This window comes from Balearica regulorum, chromosome 4 (genome assembly GCF_011004875.1).
Source record: "Balearica regulorum gibbericeps isolate bBalReg1 chromosome 4, bBalReg1.pri, whole genome shotgun sequence".
Lineage (NCBI taxonomy): Eukaryota > Metazoa > Chordata > Aves > Gruiformes > Gruidae > Balearica > Balearica regulorum.
Genome location: NC_046187.1, coordinates 3644069 through 3662364, shown reverse-complemented (window position 1 = coordinate 3662364; position 18296 = coordinate 3644069). Strand labels below are relative to the sequence as shown.

The 18296-nt window shown below is 42.3% G+C and overlaps 1 protein-coding gene and 1 long non-coding RNA gene across 3 annotated transcripts in view; both read left to right on the top strand.

Annotated features, from left to right (window-relative positions):
* ARSJ (arylsulfatase family member J) overlaps positions 1 to 4468 on the top strand; it is a 42783-nt gene extending 38315 nt beyond the window's left edge. For both annotated transcript variants that reach the window (XM_075751009.1, XM_010305857.2), the window contains one exon: positions 1845 to 4468. In XM_075751009.1, the coding sequence (XP_075607124.1) occupies positions 1845 to 3246 (1402 nt within the window). In that variant the 3' untranslated portion in view covers positions 3247 to 4468. The remainder of the gene's footprint in view (positions 1 to 1844) is intronic.
* Positions 4469 to 7781: 3313 nt separating this feature from the next.
* LOC142601637 (uncharacterized) lies at positions 7782 to 12764 on the top strand. The gene is made up of 3 exons (XR_012835165.1): positions 7782 to 8110; positions 9177 to 9314; positions 9478 to 12764. It is a non-coding gene; the product is annotated as an uncharacterized LOC142601637 (long non-coding RNA).
* The last annotated feature ends 5532 nt before the right edge of the window (positions 12765 to 18296 follow it).

The window sequence follows — 18296 nt, the reverse complement described above, 5'->3', positions numbered from 1 at the left end:
ATTTTGAGATTATGCTTTAGCTGCTGCAATATTTCGGGTGTCAGCACTGGCTTGTGAGTTTGGGGACAATTGGGTGGCAGGGCTCCAGGTCCACCAACTGCTAACGGAGACGATGCTCTGAAAAAGCGCCGGAGAGACAAAGAAAAGCGGCAGCGGCGCTGGGTACGGGCTAGCATAAAGCAGAGGAGTGCAACACCCAGAGCTTCTGCAATAAATTACCGAGACTAGAGCTTCTGGTGCTGTGAAAATAAGTTCAAGAATAAAATGGGAGTTACACAATTATTACAGATTGGCAGGCATTAAAGACATCTATGTTGCCTTCTAAGATCTTGGCCAGGAAGACATCGTATAAAAGCAGACTGTAAGTTATTTATGGACAGGCAGAGCGTAATGGTTTTAATTTTCTAGATAGCTCAGGAGGCCCATCGGATTGGCAATACCAGCAGAATGTGTCAGGAATCCCAACTCCTACTACCACAAATTAATAGAAAAGTGGGTTTGGGGAAGATTCACGGTATTGGGGGGCCCAGCTGTTCAGTCAGGACTGGGAATTTAATCTATTCTCACACTCAGGGAGAAGTCTTTAATTTACAATGTGCTGTTAACGTTTTATTTTTTAGAGTCAAACCGATATAAATGGATTTCTTCTTGATTTTTTTGATACTTACTACTGCCCATGCTGAATTCATTTTCTAATCATGTGGAGGCCATATGTATTCTTTACACATAGACTGCACTGCACTGCAGAATTTATTATCCTACCCTTTAAATATACCGCTGTTACATGCTCAAAGTCCAGCATATTTCTATGCCGTCGATATGTTTACCACTAGCAAATTATGAGGCATTGTAAAAATCGTATTTATGCCCGTAATCTTCTATAATCATTGTGAAATGGGGACATGTGAAAGCTTTCTGTGGAGGAAAACAAGTACCTCAAAATACCTGTGCTCCTGTATATATAGGTATTTTGGCTAACTCGGCCCACGGAGGGAAACATTTCATCCAACAGTTAGGCAAGGACAGAAAATGACTGCCGAACAAGAGATGCAGTGATGAAATCATCACTTCCCTTCGAGCGATCGTTCGTCAACCTCTTTCACTGTAACTGCATGTGCATCTATGAGTTTTGGCCGGGGTCCTTGCCATCCGCGCACGCTCACGTCTCTTACTCAGGAGATATACGCCGGAGCCAGCCCCATCGCGTGCATGCTGACCACTGACTCGGTTGTTACAACATTACTAATATCTCTCCTAAGTCACAGCCCGTACACGTGATGGATGACCAGAAATCAGACTGTCGGAGGTCCGGTATCGCGTACACCGCGAGAGCTGGTCCCGAGTCAGAGCTGTAGAACTTGTTCACGCTCAGAAAAAACAAGGCGATCGTTCTGCTTTTGAGGGTTTGTGCAATACGGAAGGGATTTAGTGAGTTTGACTGCTAGCTTTAAAATAGTTGTGCCCAAGTAATGGTTCCCAGGCAGCGCGTGGCCTCTGAGATCCTTTGGCGTTGCTCACAGCTACAAGGAAATGGGGCTGTTAAAAATGAGGTCAGCAGGGAGAGCAGCGTGTGATGCTGCTGTGTCCTGCTTGTCGTTCAGTATTGCTGCCCACCGGCCAGAGGAGGTGGGGGAACCGCTCTTCAACGCTTGTGGAGTGAAACAGGTGCCGTTTTCCTGTTTCAGCAGATTTAATGGTATGACCTCATTAGTTTTTGACATATGCACTTCAAAATATTTCCAGAGAAACTTGCTGCGTGCACGGGAATATTTTCTGTTGCGGTTATGCGCGCGGGTGTCCGTGCACAAGGGCCTGAACGTTTCTTTCCTCCTCCCTGCCTCCAGGTACCAGATACACACCGGCCTTCAGCACTCCATTATACGGCCAACCCAGCCCAACTGCTTACCTCTGGATAACGTCACGCTACCTCAGAAGCTGAAGGAGGTTGGTTATTCAACACACATGGTCGGCAAATGGCACTTGGGGTTTTACCGCAGAGAATGCATGCCCACGCAGAGAGGGTTTGACACTTTCTTCGGCTCGCTCTTAGGCAGCGGCGACTATTACACGCACTTCAAATGTGACAGCCCTGGGATATGTGGCTATGACCTGTACGAGAACGACAACGCAGCTTGGGATCACGACAACGGCATCTACTCGACGCAGATGTACACGCAAAAAGTACAACAAATCTTAGCTTCTCATAACCCCAGGAAACCTCTATTCTTATATATTGCTTACCAAGCTGTTCATTCGCCTCTTCAGGCGCCAGGCAAGTATTTTGAACATTATCGATCGATAAATAACATCAACAGGCGAAGATATGCCGCGATGCTAGCTTGTCTGGATGAAGCCATAAACAACGTAACCCTTGCTTTAAAGAAGTACGGTTACTATGAGAATAGCATTATCATATATTCTTCAGATAATGGTGGGCAGCCGATGGCCGGAGGAAGTAACTGGCCTCTCCGAGGAAGCAAAGGGACCTATTGGGAAGGAGGTATCCGTGCTGTTGGGTTCGTCCATAGCCCCCTTCTGAAAAACAAAGGGTCTGTGTGTAAGGAGCTTGTGCACATCACGGACTGGTTCCCCACTTTGATCACGCTGGCAGAAGGGCAGATCGATGAAGACATCCAGTTGGATGGCTATGATATATGGGAGACCATTAGTGAAGGCAGGCGTTCTCCACGGGTAGACATCTTGCACAACATTGACCCGATTTACACCAAAGCCAAAAATGGGTCCTGGGCAGCTGGCTACGGGATCTGGAACACTGCGATTCAATCTGCCATCAGAGTGAATCATTGGAAACTACTGACGGGAAATCCAGGCTATAGCGACTGGGTACCTCCACAGGCCTTCAGTAACGCGGGCCCCAACCGCTGGCACAACGAACGCGTTTCTTGGTCAGCTGGCAAAACAGTGTGGCTCTTCAACATAACTGCTGATCCGTACGAACGAGTGGACCTCTCTGCAAGGTACCCAGATGTAGTGAAGCAGTTGTTGCGGAGGCTTTCACAGTTCAATAAGACCGCGGTTCCCGTTCGATACCCACCGAAGGACCCTCGGAGTAACCCGAAGCTGAATGGAGGAGTCTGGGGTCCGTGGTTTAAGGAGGACGAAAAGAAAAAGAAGTCAGATAAAAGTAAAGGTGTGAATAAGCAAAAGAAGAACAAGAACAAGAAAAAAGCTAATCGGAAAAAAGGGCAATCGTTACATTGCCGTTCACGTCTTGCTGGTGGATAGACTCTAGGCATGCTCTTTTGCCAAGTCTAAGTCAGCTTGGCCCAACTTGCTTGAACTTCTGACAGAATATACTAGAAATGCTAGCTCTGCACTATGGATGAAAGTTGTCATCTTTTAATTTTTTCTCTGACTTCACCAGCACAAGATATCTCAACACTCTGCCTTGAGTGTACGTCAACATCCCCACGACAAACTTTCTCCTCTACAGGATGAATGGTGCTCACCCATCGCAGCTACGTTCCGGATAACAACGGCAATGACACCTGATTTCAGTAAACTCATTTTCCATGGACAAATGGTGGTTCCTTGCCTAAATTAGTTGGAATGTTTGGAGAGTATGGAGATGTTAATGGCAGATATTCTCATACTGACAGGTGTTTCAGAGAGAGAAAGGAAAAAGAAAACTTGAGAACCTCTGTGGGTCAGAAAGAGTTAGTCACCAACCTGTGACATTCTTGATACAACACAGCAAAACCATGAAGCCGATAGGGTAACTTTTTAGCGGTGCTGGGGAGGGGGGCACGATAGGAGGAAAGCTGCTTTGAATTGGACTTTGTCTGTCTTACATAAATCAGAAATATTGTAAAATGTCCTGGATGTGCTGAGCTCCCCCCATTTGTAGTAAAACCGGGAGGTTGTTATTCAACACACGTGAACAGCTAGCACACGCCACGTATAATTTATTATAGGCATAGACCAATAACATCACCAAAGTGAATGTAATGTTTAAACACTTTAAGAAAACTATACAACAATATGTAAAAGACGTAATTTATTTTACAGCACAATACTTATTTCTCTTCCATTAAAACTTTAATTACTGGGTGATGCAAGGTACCCCTTTGGGTGCTAGGGTTGGCTGGTTTTGTGAGGTTTTTTCCTTTGATTTTTAATTTTATTTCCACTCTTATCATTCAGAGTTTTATTTAACAGATCCATATCCTCAGAGTACTGTAAAACAAGAAAATACTGTATACACTGCTAGGATGAGAAAGGAGAATGATTCAGGTGCATCATTTCATTATGTATTTGCCTCCAATTATTTTGAATGTAACAAAGTGATTATTTAATTTAGTAGTCACGTGAATATTGTTCAGTTTCTGTACAGAAGCTAGGCCATCTTTATGTTTGGGGGGAAAAATTCTACTTTAAACCTTTTATTTATGTATGTATTAAAATAGTTTATTTTTATGGCATTCATAAAAGTAATCTGCCTCAGCAATTCTGTCCTTGTTTATTTGAAACGAACCCAGTAAGCTTTTTTTATTACTATTATTTTTGGTGCAGGGATGATTTCATGACATTTCGCTTCTGAAACAGATTTTCTTCTCCCAATATGTATGTAGTTTGAGACATGGTTGAAACTTTGCCCTTTTCCAAGGTGTCTCAGTGGATGATTAATGGATGTACTGACTGCATATTCCTGGTGATCTGTGATAATTGATGCAATACATACGCACATATAAGTTTCAAGATGAATTATGTTAAGTAAAATTGATGATTCATTTGTTCAATAGCTATAACGTATTTTGGCGAAATTTAAATTCGGCATGCTTTTCAACCGCATCTCACTTGACTCAGAAATCACCTTGATGTAAACGGCTTACAGTTGAAAAACGCAGCATTCGTAAAATCAGCGCACACTACAATCTGAATCGTGTCCAAGCCTTCAACACCCTTGGCCTTTTTTGAAAAGAAACTAACTGCAGGCATATACTGCCAAACCCTAGTAAATTCCATATATTAAGCTATAAAGCAGAATAAAACTGTCATTAATGAAAACTTAGAAACAAGTTGGTCATATTTTAGAGTTACTTTTGTAATGAATATACTGGGGAGAAGATAGAAATGGACTTCTTGTATAGTTACGGAGAAATAGTAGTATAAAAGGATGATGTGTATCTGCATAAGTGTTTAATATTGTCACTGTTATTTTTCCTTTTGTGTGGTCCTTAAGAGGACTAATTAATATTCTTAGAAATCTGTCCAGCTTTACTTAAGATCCAGAACATTCAATGAGTAATCAGGAACTGAAATGTTCTCTAATTTCTCACTTTTTTTTTTTAATGTACCGTTGATGTCCTTCAAAGAAATGATAATAACATCTTGAGACATTTTACTCCAGGATGTGACGTATAAACTCATGTCTTTGAGAAAATACATGTCTTTTTTGTCTTTGAGAAAAAGTGAGACCTTATAAGTTAGTCTGGATCATCTATCAATACACAGGTGTATGTACAAGTTGGACAAATGTAGAAATTATAACTTTTTATGATGCACCTTTTCTAGTTGGAGAAAGAATCTACATTTCAGTAATAAACATTAGGAGAGAAGTGAAAGAAGCAGGAACTGATTTTGGAACATTATACTCTCTAGTTTACAAGTTATCACATAAATCACGATGTTTGTGTTTGAAATACCCCTGTGTTGCACACTGAGTTCAGCATTAGAAAGAAATAGTAATGTTTCTGACTTTCCAAGGTCATTTAAAAAAGGCCAAAATTAGATATGTATGCTACACTATACATTTAAAAAAAAAAATAAAAGGACTAAGATATTTTACTTTATTTTGGCGTAATAGAAACGAGGCACTGTAATAAAGTGTTATCCTCATAGAATCGATGGTCGCCCTTTTCCATGAAAGTCTTAACGATTGCTTTGACTCTTATTGGACTGAAGCCACCAGAGAGCATTATTCTCTGACAACGCTTTATTCTATAATTATTTATATCTGTTCTCTCCCAGGCAAAATGGGAGTCCTTGAAAGTAATCGGTGCAAGGCAGAACAGCAGATTACTTCTTGCATGCCTGTGCATTAAATAAACGTGCCACAAGAGCAAGTGTTTGCAGAGTACACAACGGGAGTACGTTTTCTAAGGCTGCACTGGCTCTTAAGCTGATTCCCTTGAAATTGATACTCTGATCTGGTATAGGGCAAAAGTTGGATTTAGAGTGGGTTAGAAAATACCCACAGTTTGGAACCCTTCCCGAATCTTTTGCTGTACAGATCCTGATGTGAAAATACCGTGCTGCAGTTTTCCTGTCTACTCTCACGCGTTACTCCAGCGGTACAATGGTCTCTAGTTTTTGGCGATACCGTATGGCTCTCAAACCTGACTTGCTATTTACAGAGCGGTAAGGAGTTCGTACACGCTCGCAGCAGGATTTCACAGGTTATTTACGTCTCAGAACGCCTTACGTGCCCAGCCTTGGGGAAGGTGTGAGAGGTAAAGACTGCAAACAGTTGAAAAAGGGTTACTGGACTTACTGAAACCACAGTCCTCTGCTCTGAAGGAAAGCCAACGGTCTTCCTAATTGCCGGGCAGGCGTAGCGAGGGAGTTACCACTTTACTCTGGGTGATATATTTGAGCAAAGGCACTCTTGAAAACTAATGGATATTTGGTTTAAGTCCATAACTGGTTGCTCTACCCACATTTTTGAGAGAGCTAGAAAAAGATTGGGGGGGGAGGAAAGGCGGGGAGCATTTACTTATTATTTTTAAGTTGGCTCAAGCCTTCTATTCTCCACATGCTATATGGGTACAAGAAAAAGGCAGGTCTGCTATTAACTCTCTGGTCTGGTGATAGTGCCATGCACACCTTTGGGAGGACCCGCCTGAGCAGGGAGACAATATTTCTTCCTTTTCCGTGTATTGTTAATAGCTGTGATCCTGGATCACCATTTCTACGCCAAGGCAACCTGAAGAGCGAGATGGATAATAACAGGGAAGAGAGGAAGAAAGAAAAACTTGAGAAAGAAAAAACCCCAGCAAACCAGAAGCAAGAACGCCTTGTCTTGTAATCTGCGCTCCCTGAACGTGCTGAATATCGTGCTGAATTGCTTCTTAAAGTCTTGTAAGTGTGAAAAATATTCGTGTTGTCCTTTTCAAGTTTTCTCAAAATTTTATTCTAAAGCTCTTTGAATTACTTTTCTAATGGTTAGATGATTTTATCATCTTAATATTATTATTGTGGTGGTGGCGTTACTTAGTTTGATATAACGTTGGAGACAAAACACTCTCCTGGCTACAGGTAAAGACCGGTGGAAGGAAGTGCCAAGAACGGTAAGTAAATCTAAAATGGCAGTCTTTATGTACGGGTGATGTTGTAAGATGTGAAGGAAAGTCCATGTGGTTGTGAAGCTCAGTCATGGAATGTGAGTTATCATAACTAACGGAGTCATTAGTGTCTGAAGACATCCAAAAGGTTCCTCTCTCTGCTGGGACATGAGGCTTTTTGGAAAGTGAATTAGGCCATTAAACCCCGCGACTTCCTCTTTTTCCCTGGAAGTAATGGGTGCTGATTGGATTTCCTGCTGATGAAAGAGCACTTGCGTTCCCATCATTGGATATTGTACGTAATGGGTTATCTGAGGTATCGTCTAGACAACATTGAAACTGAGGGGTTTGTGATCACGCTGCACACAATAAGCTGCTTTTTCTTGCTCTGCGTTGCATGCACTGCACGTTCAGCAAACGCCACTCACGCTTTTACACAGCCACCCACGTTTTGAAAGTTGCCTTGTGTAAAGCAAGTGAGACGGTGGCAAAAATTCGAACATATGAGGTCAGAGACTGGGCTGCTGCATTTAGGCAATAAACTAGGAATGGACTTGCTGTTAAAATGTCTTTGACTTGAAGGAGCTTCAGAATTGGTTGATGGCAAAGAATGGGAGTAGTTTGCGTAATGCAATTAGAGAGAAGAAATGAGCATGTCTGAATTCTCCTTAAACCACAAGGAGATACTGGCTTCCTCCCAGTGGCATTCTTCAGTGCAAATGGGGGTGCTGGAGCTACCAGCTTCTACTCCAAAGGTGGTTCAGAAAATCTGAAGAAAGAAAAAGAAAGGAAGAAAATAACATACCGTATGTTTTATATGATTTTTTTTTGTTGTTGTTCAGATACAGATCTCTATGAACAACAGATTGTACTTTAGCTGATTATTGTTGTACATTATACACAAGTCCTGGAGAAAAATACGTGGTAATTTTCAGTATGTAACATTCACAGACTAACTACAGGGTCCTTTTGTCATCTTGCCTTAAACCCAGTGACTATTCATCAGCGATGTTCAAGCAAAGCAAGCAAAATCTAGTTTATTTCATACTACATATACTATAAATTAGACTATCAACGTTAGGTCCGCTTGTCCAAAAGACGACGTTAGGTCAGAGAAAGACGCTGGAATATACAATCTACCTGTTGACTACTGACATAAGGAGCTGTACTCTCAGGTCAGCAGTAACTTTTGCTGCTCTCAATCTTGTATTTTCTCGTTTCCAAGAACAGGCAGAGAATGCATGTTCTCACAATAAAAAAACAGCATAAGATTAAATATAGCGGTTAGATAACACAAGCTTCATTTCAGCATTCCATTCCTGGCCAGCAGAGTACTCAATAACGTACTTCATTTCTGGGGAACGTTTGTCAAGGTCTAGATGAAGTGGAGAGGTCGTGTAAAAGGCAGGCCAGGGTGAAAATACCAAAATGTTCTGTTTCCCTGAATTATGCTTGTTTTCACCTCTGCCGAGCAAGTTAATAATAATAGATATAAATACAATACAATATAATACAATGTAATATAATATAAGTTAGCAGCATGAAAGAAGATCTAATTAAGTGCCTGGATTTGAATTAATGTTGCAACAAAAGTATATTCCATGATATGGTTAAAAGTTATTTCATAAATTCCGTTCGTTTCAGTTATAATCAGGGCTAAAGTTTAGCTTGCAACTGAAGTAACAGAACTGATTAATGACTATTATTGTGAATTTCCATAACGAGCGGAGAACAGGGTCCTGAAATGTCACACCAACATAGCCGGAAAAATATATTTTTAAAATTCCTTCTGAACATCTGAGTCTCAGTAAAAGTCAAGTATTTAATCACCTAAAATTAGCGCAGGGCGTGATGTTTGTTGTCATTCCCTAGATCTGCTCAAAAAGATCACTTTTGAGATTAACTTGACAAGGCTGTGTTTATTCCTCCTTTAAACGCAGCTTCGCTTCTGCTAGTTCAGATTAGCCAGCGCCGAGCTGCAAGCAGGAGAAAGTCAAAGGGGATGTAAAAGTAAGAACGGTTCTTCATTTTTCATACATAGAGCGCACTTTGGGAAAGGACATTATTATTACTAGTATCAGAATCCGGTACATTTGGAGAGATGTGCCAAAATCTAACGCGATAGACTAATTCATTCCTTTCAGGTAACCAAGATACATTTGTATTTTTTAAGATGGCTAGAGAAGGAAACGAGAAAATGAAGAGTACCGAGCTGTGACTGGTATCAGACGTGGAATGGAGAAATTGCAGGTTGCTTACAAGGAACGTTGTGGGAGGGTGCGCTGAATGTTATTAAAGAAATACTTCATCTATCATCGCCTGGTTTTCTTCTAAAAAAAAAAAAAAGCCCAAACCCAACTTTCAGAGCTCTGAATATTGGCAAAACTTTAAGGCCAGAGGTGTAACAAGTGGTGTCTTACCTTTGGGCAACCCTCTTAAGTCTTTCTCTGACAGCATACCTTTTTTATAGTGATTGCTTCCAGTTTTATTCGGGTTTTCATTAGCAGATTTCATTACGTTTTATCACTCTGGACACAGAGTGAATATAGGTAGTGTTGATAAAGAGCATATTGGAGCTTTTTGGTCGGTGTTGTTTATCTTGACCAAATTGCAATCTCTCGGCAAGACCTATTTCTAATATACTAGAATAATTGATCTCCTGTTACTGTGCGTGTAGCTGTTGAGGATTTGAAAATTACATTTACATCTTCTCCATTGCATTTGGACGGCAGAGGAAAGTACCTGCAGTTAATAAACGTTAACCTCCACAAAGGGTTTGCAGAGCCTTGGCCTTCAGCCCAGATGACTTCAGCAACTCACAACCTTTTGTCTTTAAACATGATTTCTTTCAGATTTTTTACTGCCGCTAGATTTTTACTATTTCCCCCACCACCACCACCACCTTCTCAGAAAGGAAAAAGGCTAAATGATTAATTTTGCTTTCGGCATAGGATGTGAAAGCCTGCTTGGAAACCCCCCTGTGTAGCGAGGCGGCAGCAGCAGAACAAGAAGTGCTTGGTTTGCGTCGGGAGGAACACGCCGTGCTGCATCCACTCCCGCTGCTCTCCTCAGCCTCCCCGGCCCCCGCCACCGAGACCTTAACAGGAAAGTCATTAAACCTTAGCACGCGAAAACGCCGGGATCCAATAGTTATCCGCAGATAATGAGCAGGTTTCGATGAAACAGTACCCGTTTTCTGGTTCCTGGCCTTTCCAGTCACTCTCTCACTTCCACGCACTGACTAACCGTGTGGGATAGTTATATTAAAATCCGTGGAAGATTTTCTCTCGTGCAGATCCAGCAGGCTGAGATCTCACTGACATCCGTTTCCTTCTCGTCCACGCCAGCAGACCAGCACGAGGACTTGCACTCAGAGACGGTCCTCGAAGTCCAGCTAAAATCACGTCTTTCTCGTATGAGTCGTGGTTGTTCCTCAGAGCTAGGCAGGAAAGCATTTCCTATAACGTAATCCTATATTCGGCTAAATCCATAAACAAAGAATAACTGTTCTCGTTGTCCTGTCTGCTTACACAGTAGACTTGTCAAATAGGCAGTGTCTTGCTAAAGACACAAGCTTGCCAGGTTGCCATTTCCTCTACTTTTCTTTAATTCCCACTTTGTTACTCAAACCTCATAAATTCTGTTTAACCAGAAGATAACTCTTACTTGAATAAACATGAAGAAAAGCATCCATTTCTGATTTAAAGCAGAAAAATATGAAGAATCTATTACTTCCCGTTGTAAATCTCTTGCAGTAGTTAATATCTGAGTTAGAAGTATATATGCCTCCTTTCTAATTTGATTTTTTTTTTTTTTTTATTTTGTCTGGCTACAGATTCCAAACTTGCATTATCTTTATCCCCAAGACTAGGAGTCCTTTGGCACCTGGTCTTTTCCTTTTATGACTTAACGTCTGTATTCCAGTCTTTAATATTTTTTTAGAAGCTGAGCAGACCGGGTCCTTAGAGTCTAAGCATTGTATGGCGCTTTTTTCCAGTTCCTGAACAGGAGCTGAGGCTTTTTTGTACGCCTTCTCATTTTTCAGTAGACTATGAAAAATGCAGACATCAAAAGTAAATACAATATTCCAGTATTAGTTTCGCTCAAGCTATATAAAGGAAGAACTGTCACCTCCTGAGAAGAAAGGAGTACTCCTCTGCTTCTAACGAACTGCATGTCCTTTGTGACTCTCCAGTTGATTTCAGGTTTCTCAACGGTCCAGCCGTTCTCCTGGTACGCCTTCATTCCTCGTTTCACGTATTCCGTGCGTCAGTCCGCAGCTGCTTTCAGCAAAACGTGTTTTGTGGAAGATGCTGAGTGTTTCTATGAATTTTTCAGGTAATCTGCATCGCTTGGCAGCTGCACTATCCTTGTTGTATGCCACTCCAGCAGCCTTCGTGTCACCTGCAAGTCGCGTCTGCAGTCATTTTGCAAGGGCCGGACCCGACGCTGCTTCCCGTGAAACCATCTCCTTTTGATGATGACCTCTCGTTGACAGCTACAGGTAGCCGTCACTCATCCGATCTGGCTTGTACTGTCAGAGTTATTTTAACCTGTTGATTGCTTGGTTCAAGTAGCAAACCAGTTTGGCACCCAGGAGGCTTGAAAGTCTCAAATCTCGTGTGATGGAAGGTAGCTGCAAGGTTCAGGCTCTGCCCTGCAGGCTGCACTGAGCCTAGAGCATCCCCTGCTGCTTCAATCTCAGGAGGGCACTCCCAGTCAAGGATCCCGGGCACGGAACTGGCTGGGTAGTCTGTGTTTCGTTTCGTTGTTTCCTGTGAGGCAATCTTTTACTCCTTAGGTGTTGTTTATTCTTATACAGGGAAAAAAAAAAATAAAATCAGGTTTGAAACTGTCCTGGAAAAAGGATTTGATGTTTTTGCACAGCAATTCCATTCTTTGTCTCAACTTCTACAGCCATTTCCTAAGAGCTCCCTGTGCAAAACAGAAGATGAAAATGTTTAAAATACAGAGGATACAGAATAAACTCTCTAAGTATATTTTATATCCCAAAACAGCAGCCATGCCTAGAATGTCCAATTCAGGAAAAATATGGGTGTCCTCCTCTAAGGAGTAAGTTTTCAAAAGTCACTTTTTCACATCATGATTCCAGAGGGTGGGCACCTTTTAACTCGCACGTATTTCAATCAGATACAGTATGTTTATTCAGATATAGCCTTCAGGGTAACATGCATAACCAAAGTGTTTCAGCGGTTGCATTTTCCCAACAGAGCACGTTGAAGATCACGTAGGCGAGTAATCGGCGCCGTAAACCAGCGACGCCATGTCCATCGCTGCGGGCAAATCCTCATTCTGGTTTCCTGGTTCTGAGTGCTGGTTTATCACCGCTGGATGCTGAAATTCAGTCCATCTCACTGAAACACTGCTGGGGTATACGTACCTCGTTACTTCTTCTACTGTTTTCCTTCCCCGTGTGCACTCTTGGTTTTGAGCAGTTTCTGCGAGGGCTGGCAACGCTGAGTCGAAGCCTGATGTTTAAACCACGACGCCGTCATCCCTCAAAGGCTGCGTCGGGTGTGCGCCACTGGCGTTCTGCAGCAGCGGTGTTTAAATCAGCGTGCAGTAGTAAAATGATAGGAGCCTCTCGATTGCCTCGCTTAGCTGCTGCGTACTGAGTTTGGAGACGAAGAGCAGATTTGGACGTTCTCACCATCATCCCGATGGAGCTGGGAGGCGAAGGTCACATTCTAGAATCAGCTGCTACCTGGGCCCATGGTTCGGATGGGAGGGGAACGCTCGGGCTGACTTAATAATTTGCATCTTCTGCTGCATCTGACAAGATGAATGATATTTTCCCTGTGACAATATCAAATATATTTGTAGACCTGTCTTCTAATTCCAGAATTTATTCAGTCTGTAATTGCCTAGTGATATTATTTTCCCAAAGATCATTAATTTTTTTTATTTTTTTTTCCCCCACCGAGTACTTTCTGGAAATACAAACTAAAGTAGAGTTGCACTGCAAGGGCATCAGTGCTGCTGGAAAAGGTTAACAGCTTTAATAATGAAAATAGGCTGGGTCTGAGAGTTTGTCGTTACAGCTGTTTACAGGTCCAGGTGAGAGCCTCACTGGCTTAAATGGGAACCTTTGAATTACTAAGGTAGATGTGACAGCAGTAAACCAAAATTGCAATTTGTTTATTACAGGGAGGGTAGATGGAAGAAAAACCCGCCGTATGTGTAATGTTACCAACGCTGTCTTCTATTCCCAGAGGAAAAGACATCTCAGTGACTCTCTTCTGCATTGTCTCCCAAGACAGACGACTTCCCAAGGTAGGAAAGCGTGTTGCTGGTGCTGTCGTGGAGATGGATCAATGCTGTAACTGTGTCCTATTGTGATGCCTTAGTTTACCTTAAAGAAACAAAGATAAACTTACTTTTTATTGTCTATTAAAAAGTCCTGCATTTCCCCAGCACTACTTCCACTGCAACATCTCAGTGATATTTTAGGTATCTACCATTCATTATAATGGTGTTAGGTTAGCCCTCAATCTCATTCTTTTCTAGAATTTTGTAAGTCTTGTTTGTCTTTCTCTTCACTTGCAATGTGAATTTATTTTCATTAAAAGCAGTAACGCTGTTCACAATTCCGGATCTGCACTGGTCCTGTAAGCGTGTTAGTTTTTCAGCAATGCAGATATTTCCTGATCCGTAACACGCAATAAACAGGTTACCCTGTGCAACTAGATGGAAGATTAAATCGGTGCTTTTGTTAGCCAGTTGAAGCACAAGCTTTTGCTAAATTATCCAGAATGCCTTTGCCTGACCATCTGTTTCAAACGGAAATGAATCTTTGGCTTTAATTATAAATCTCTTAGGAATATTATTTTTCTTTTCTTTGCTAACCCAATCTGCCCTTTTGGAGATTGCTGGAAATCTCCCTGTGTTGTATGAAAGGTGGGTGGGTTTACCAGCGTGGCCGACAGTGTGATTACATTTTTTTTTTTTTTCATTAGCCTTCCGTTAATGATTTTAAATGTATTCCTGCACTTGCTGCAAGTTGAAGCAGAAATCTGTGTTACCAAACGGTGTTTACAAATTTGCTACAAGAGAGCAGGTTATGAAGCAGTCTAAGTACAAACATGTTAAACCATATGGAAAATCCACCCCAATCTGGCTAAATTGTTCCAATGTTTAATTACCCAGATCATTAAAAGTGTGCACCCTCTTTCTAATCATCTTTTTCTAATTTCATGGTCTGGCCCTCAGCTCATATTATAATTCTTTATGCGTTCCCCAGGAGGGTGTGCGTAGATTGAGACCAAACACAAAAACCTTGTAGTTCAGGTGCTGGTCTCCAACAAAGAATTACTCATCTCAGTAAGGATTTGTCATTAAAGTGCTTTGTAGATTTTTATTGTTTTTCCTCCAAAGAGTGAAGTCATTCTTTTTATTTTAAATTAAATGAGGGGAGGAGGAAACATGGGCTGGGGTGTCGAGGGAGTTCTTAGTATTGGTAAGATCCTCTCTGGAGCTCTTCGCTTTCATCTTGTAAGGAGCGGGAAGGGGAGCTCTCCTTCCCCTTCCTCTGGTGGAACGCCTTCCTTTTCCTTCACCTTGTCAGCAAACCGTTCTCCGTTTGGTTTCTTCTAGCTGGGTTGGCCAACGTGCCCTGTGCATCCAGCACATACTTTTCTGTTCCACCTACCCAGTCTGAATCATAGTACTGTCCTAACTTGCATCTTCTGAGGTGCAGGGCAGCAACTGGGGTTTTTTTATGACCAAGAAAGAAAAGAAAAACAAACCGAGTTACGCTTCTTGGCGCATTTTCCATCTCCATTAGAGAACTTGGCCCTTATTAGTTAGTAAGAAGACCTTGAGCAAGCAGAGGAGTCTTTTTTCCTGCCAAGCTGCCTTCCCGAGCAGAGGCCAACTTGTAGCAACGCACCGTGGAGTTGAGTCAGTGAAAAATGGACAGAGGTAAACACCGTTAACGGATGTTATGGAAATTTCTGCCGTGTCTCCAGAAACAGCTGCAGTTATTTTCTTCGTCCAAGAACCACTGAGATGGGGGAGGCGTTTGGACACTCCTAATTGAAATCCTAGGATATGTGCTGGTCTTCTCCTCATAATTTTCACCACTGCAAACTCCAGTTCCCATCCCTCCTCATCATCAGCTGCACGTGCGTGTCATCACAACGCCGGCCTACACGTAGCACTGTTTATGAAAAAGAGTTTTGCTCATTCTCTTCGAAGGATTTCCAATTTAGAAGGGTGCCAGATGACCTTTTTATCTTCTTGAAGGGATTTTCTCTCCAGAATGGCCAGAGGAACTTTTATCAAAACGTGCTTTTTTTCAAATGGTTTCATAAAATTCTTAGATTAAAAGCAGTATTTTTAAAAAATAAAGATAAAAAGAAATGAAAATTAGAGGTATTTCTTCTTTCGTATAGCTAGCTTTCACTCTGCAGAAGTTGATCCAGACAAGCCATGCATAGGATACTTGCATTAAATAAAGACCTTTAATTTTTAGGAGAGAAATTTCTCCACTCTTCCCTCCTGCTCAGGTAGGCTGTACTTGTTAGGCCAGTTCTAAATGTACATTTTCTACCAGCGTAATTTGTTGATGTGTAATTAAACCAATACAACATCTCCACGATCCCTTCTACAGTGGTGTGAAGGTGTTCTATAGTAACACCGCAATCGTTTTTCCCCTTTCCGCACAGAATATAGGTAGATATACCTATATGAGCTTCTTTTGGGGGCACAGATATTCTCTTTGCCCTCAGAGGGCAAGTTGCCTTATTTTAAATTACGCTTGGTGGAAGGCGGAGAACCCTTTGGAAGTGTTGGACTATCGCGACAGTTCTGTCACCTTTGAATCGCGTCGCTCTGCCTCTCCTCGTGATCTGTGCAGTACTTCTCCGGCTGCGGACCACCCAGACCTCGGATGCCGCGTCCCACCTTCTGGCGTCCCACCACTGGCTGCCACGAGTAAATCAGCCCATGGGTTTTTCCCTCCTCCCATTCTGTACTATGTTCAGTGGGTGAAAATGATTCGCTCTGATTCATTCTCGTTCCCTCCCAAGCTGTGTTCTTGCCTGAAAAGTACAATATTTCTCTTCATGTTCTCCACGAATACTGTGGCTGTGACTTCTCTCTCCTGTGGTTCTCATAGAGAAGTTTAGCAGCAGCTCCTGTAGAGAACAGGCATCTGAGGAGCACGAGAGAAAAGCTGGTATTATGTCTGGAAACAGCCTCTTGGAGAATAACATATCAGCTCTTGGCAAAAGGAAACATGCTCCGAGAATTGTTGGGCTGGACCTTAAAGTTTCTGGGCTATGAAATGCAGAATAATAGGGTTAGGGAAGCAAGAGAGGGAAGATACCTACAGAGTTCTCGTCATTTCCCTGCAAATGAAGGCTATGGCTTTACACACTTGGCCTCTGAAAACATAATGAATGCACCCAGTTCTTCATCTGTGTTTGAATGAAGACCTCCAAAGAGCAAAAGCATTCATCTGGATTTTTACGCCGGTAGGTGCCTGTTGAAAACACGTATTCTCAATAACTGCCCACGTGTCTATTTAGTGCCATAAAAGACATTCAGGCAATAAAAGCTAAGCCAAGAGACTTGCAAGCATTATCATATGATGTTAGCAGAGTTACTCTCACAGCAAGACAAATAGTTGTATTAAGCAACCTGACCCTGGAATTTGGGCACCTTTACTTTTCCATTCATAAATTCTACTAAATCGACGGCTTCTGAGCGTTTATCGCTAGCGTTAGGCCCTCTCCGTACATGCGGTCCTTAGGAAATGAAGCTTTGAGTGTTCGTTTCAGGTTCCAGCTGCTCTGCTTTGGGATGTGAGAAGTGTGCTCAGACTCATTAAATCTGCAGGGCTTGGAAGCGGTTCTCGCGCTTACGCCGCAGACAATATTGCGTGTGAGACCCAAGTGCTGTAACTCTTTGGCACGGAGCGCAGCGCATGCAAAAAGAAGTTCAGCGGCAGTTCCAGAGCCGGCTCTAACACGTATCCTTGTTTTTCAGCTGCTGATGATGAAAAGGTGCCTTTTTTTTTTAAAAAAAAAAAAAAAAAAAGTCAGAAGTTAAACAGATGTCCTCGGAGAAGCTGAAGATGGAAATATTTCTCATGTGAGCAATTGCAGAGACACAGAGCAGCAGCCCTTCCTATGGGTCGTGGGGAGCAGAGCTGCCTCGAGTTTCATGGGTAAAACACGATACGGTGCTTGGCGTTGAATTCTTAAGCACACGGAGGATAAAGTCCTACGGGACTAAATTTCCCCAGGCTAAGAGGGGACGGTACTTTTCAGAAACACGGATAAGCCAGCTATGCTACTGTGTCCCTTCAGTTGCTTCCAACGGCAAGCACCCGTATTCCGGAGGCTATCGGAAATCCACGGACTGTATGCTGACGGACTTGGTATCTGAGAGGTCAAGCTCCAGTTTGCCAGTAAATGGCAGATAAAGCAGAAGCAACTGCTGTGCCGCTGTTGGCAGGGAAATCAGAAGGAAATATGAAGTAGGAAATTATTAGTTGGTGAAGGGAGGGAAAAAGAAATTCGAGAAATAAGCAAGCTTAAAGGAAAAGATTGTTTAACACTGCTAACCTGAAATACTCTATTTCTTTTTAACTCTGCTTCTCCTTTGCTTTTGCATTGCTTTCATCTAGAGTGTGAAATTCCAAGTCACCGTGAAAAAGCTGCCTTAGGAATATTCTTGGCAATACTGCAAGCAGAAAGTACAGGAAACCTCACAAGAGAGTTTGTTCCAGCAACGCTGCCATCCACGTTTCTCAGCCGCAGGGACGCTCCAAGCGAATCTGAACGCCGTCTTCTCCCTGCTACAGGACCTTGCTGAGGTCGAAGTACCTGGGATCAGAAAAGTTAGTTAGGTTATGCCACAATCACGACCCACTGAAAAAAAGAACAATAATATAATAATCCATGAGAAAAGTTTCACAAACCAAAAAGGGGGCAAGGCAGTATAAGCCAGAAAGTTTAATTAGGT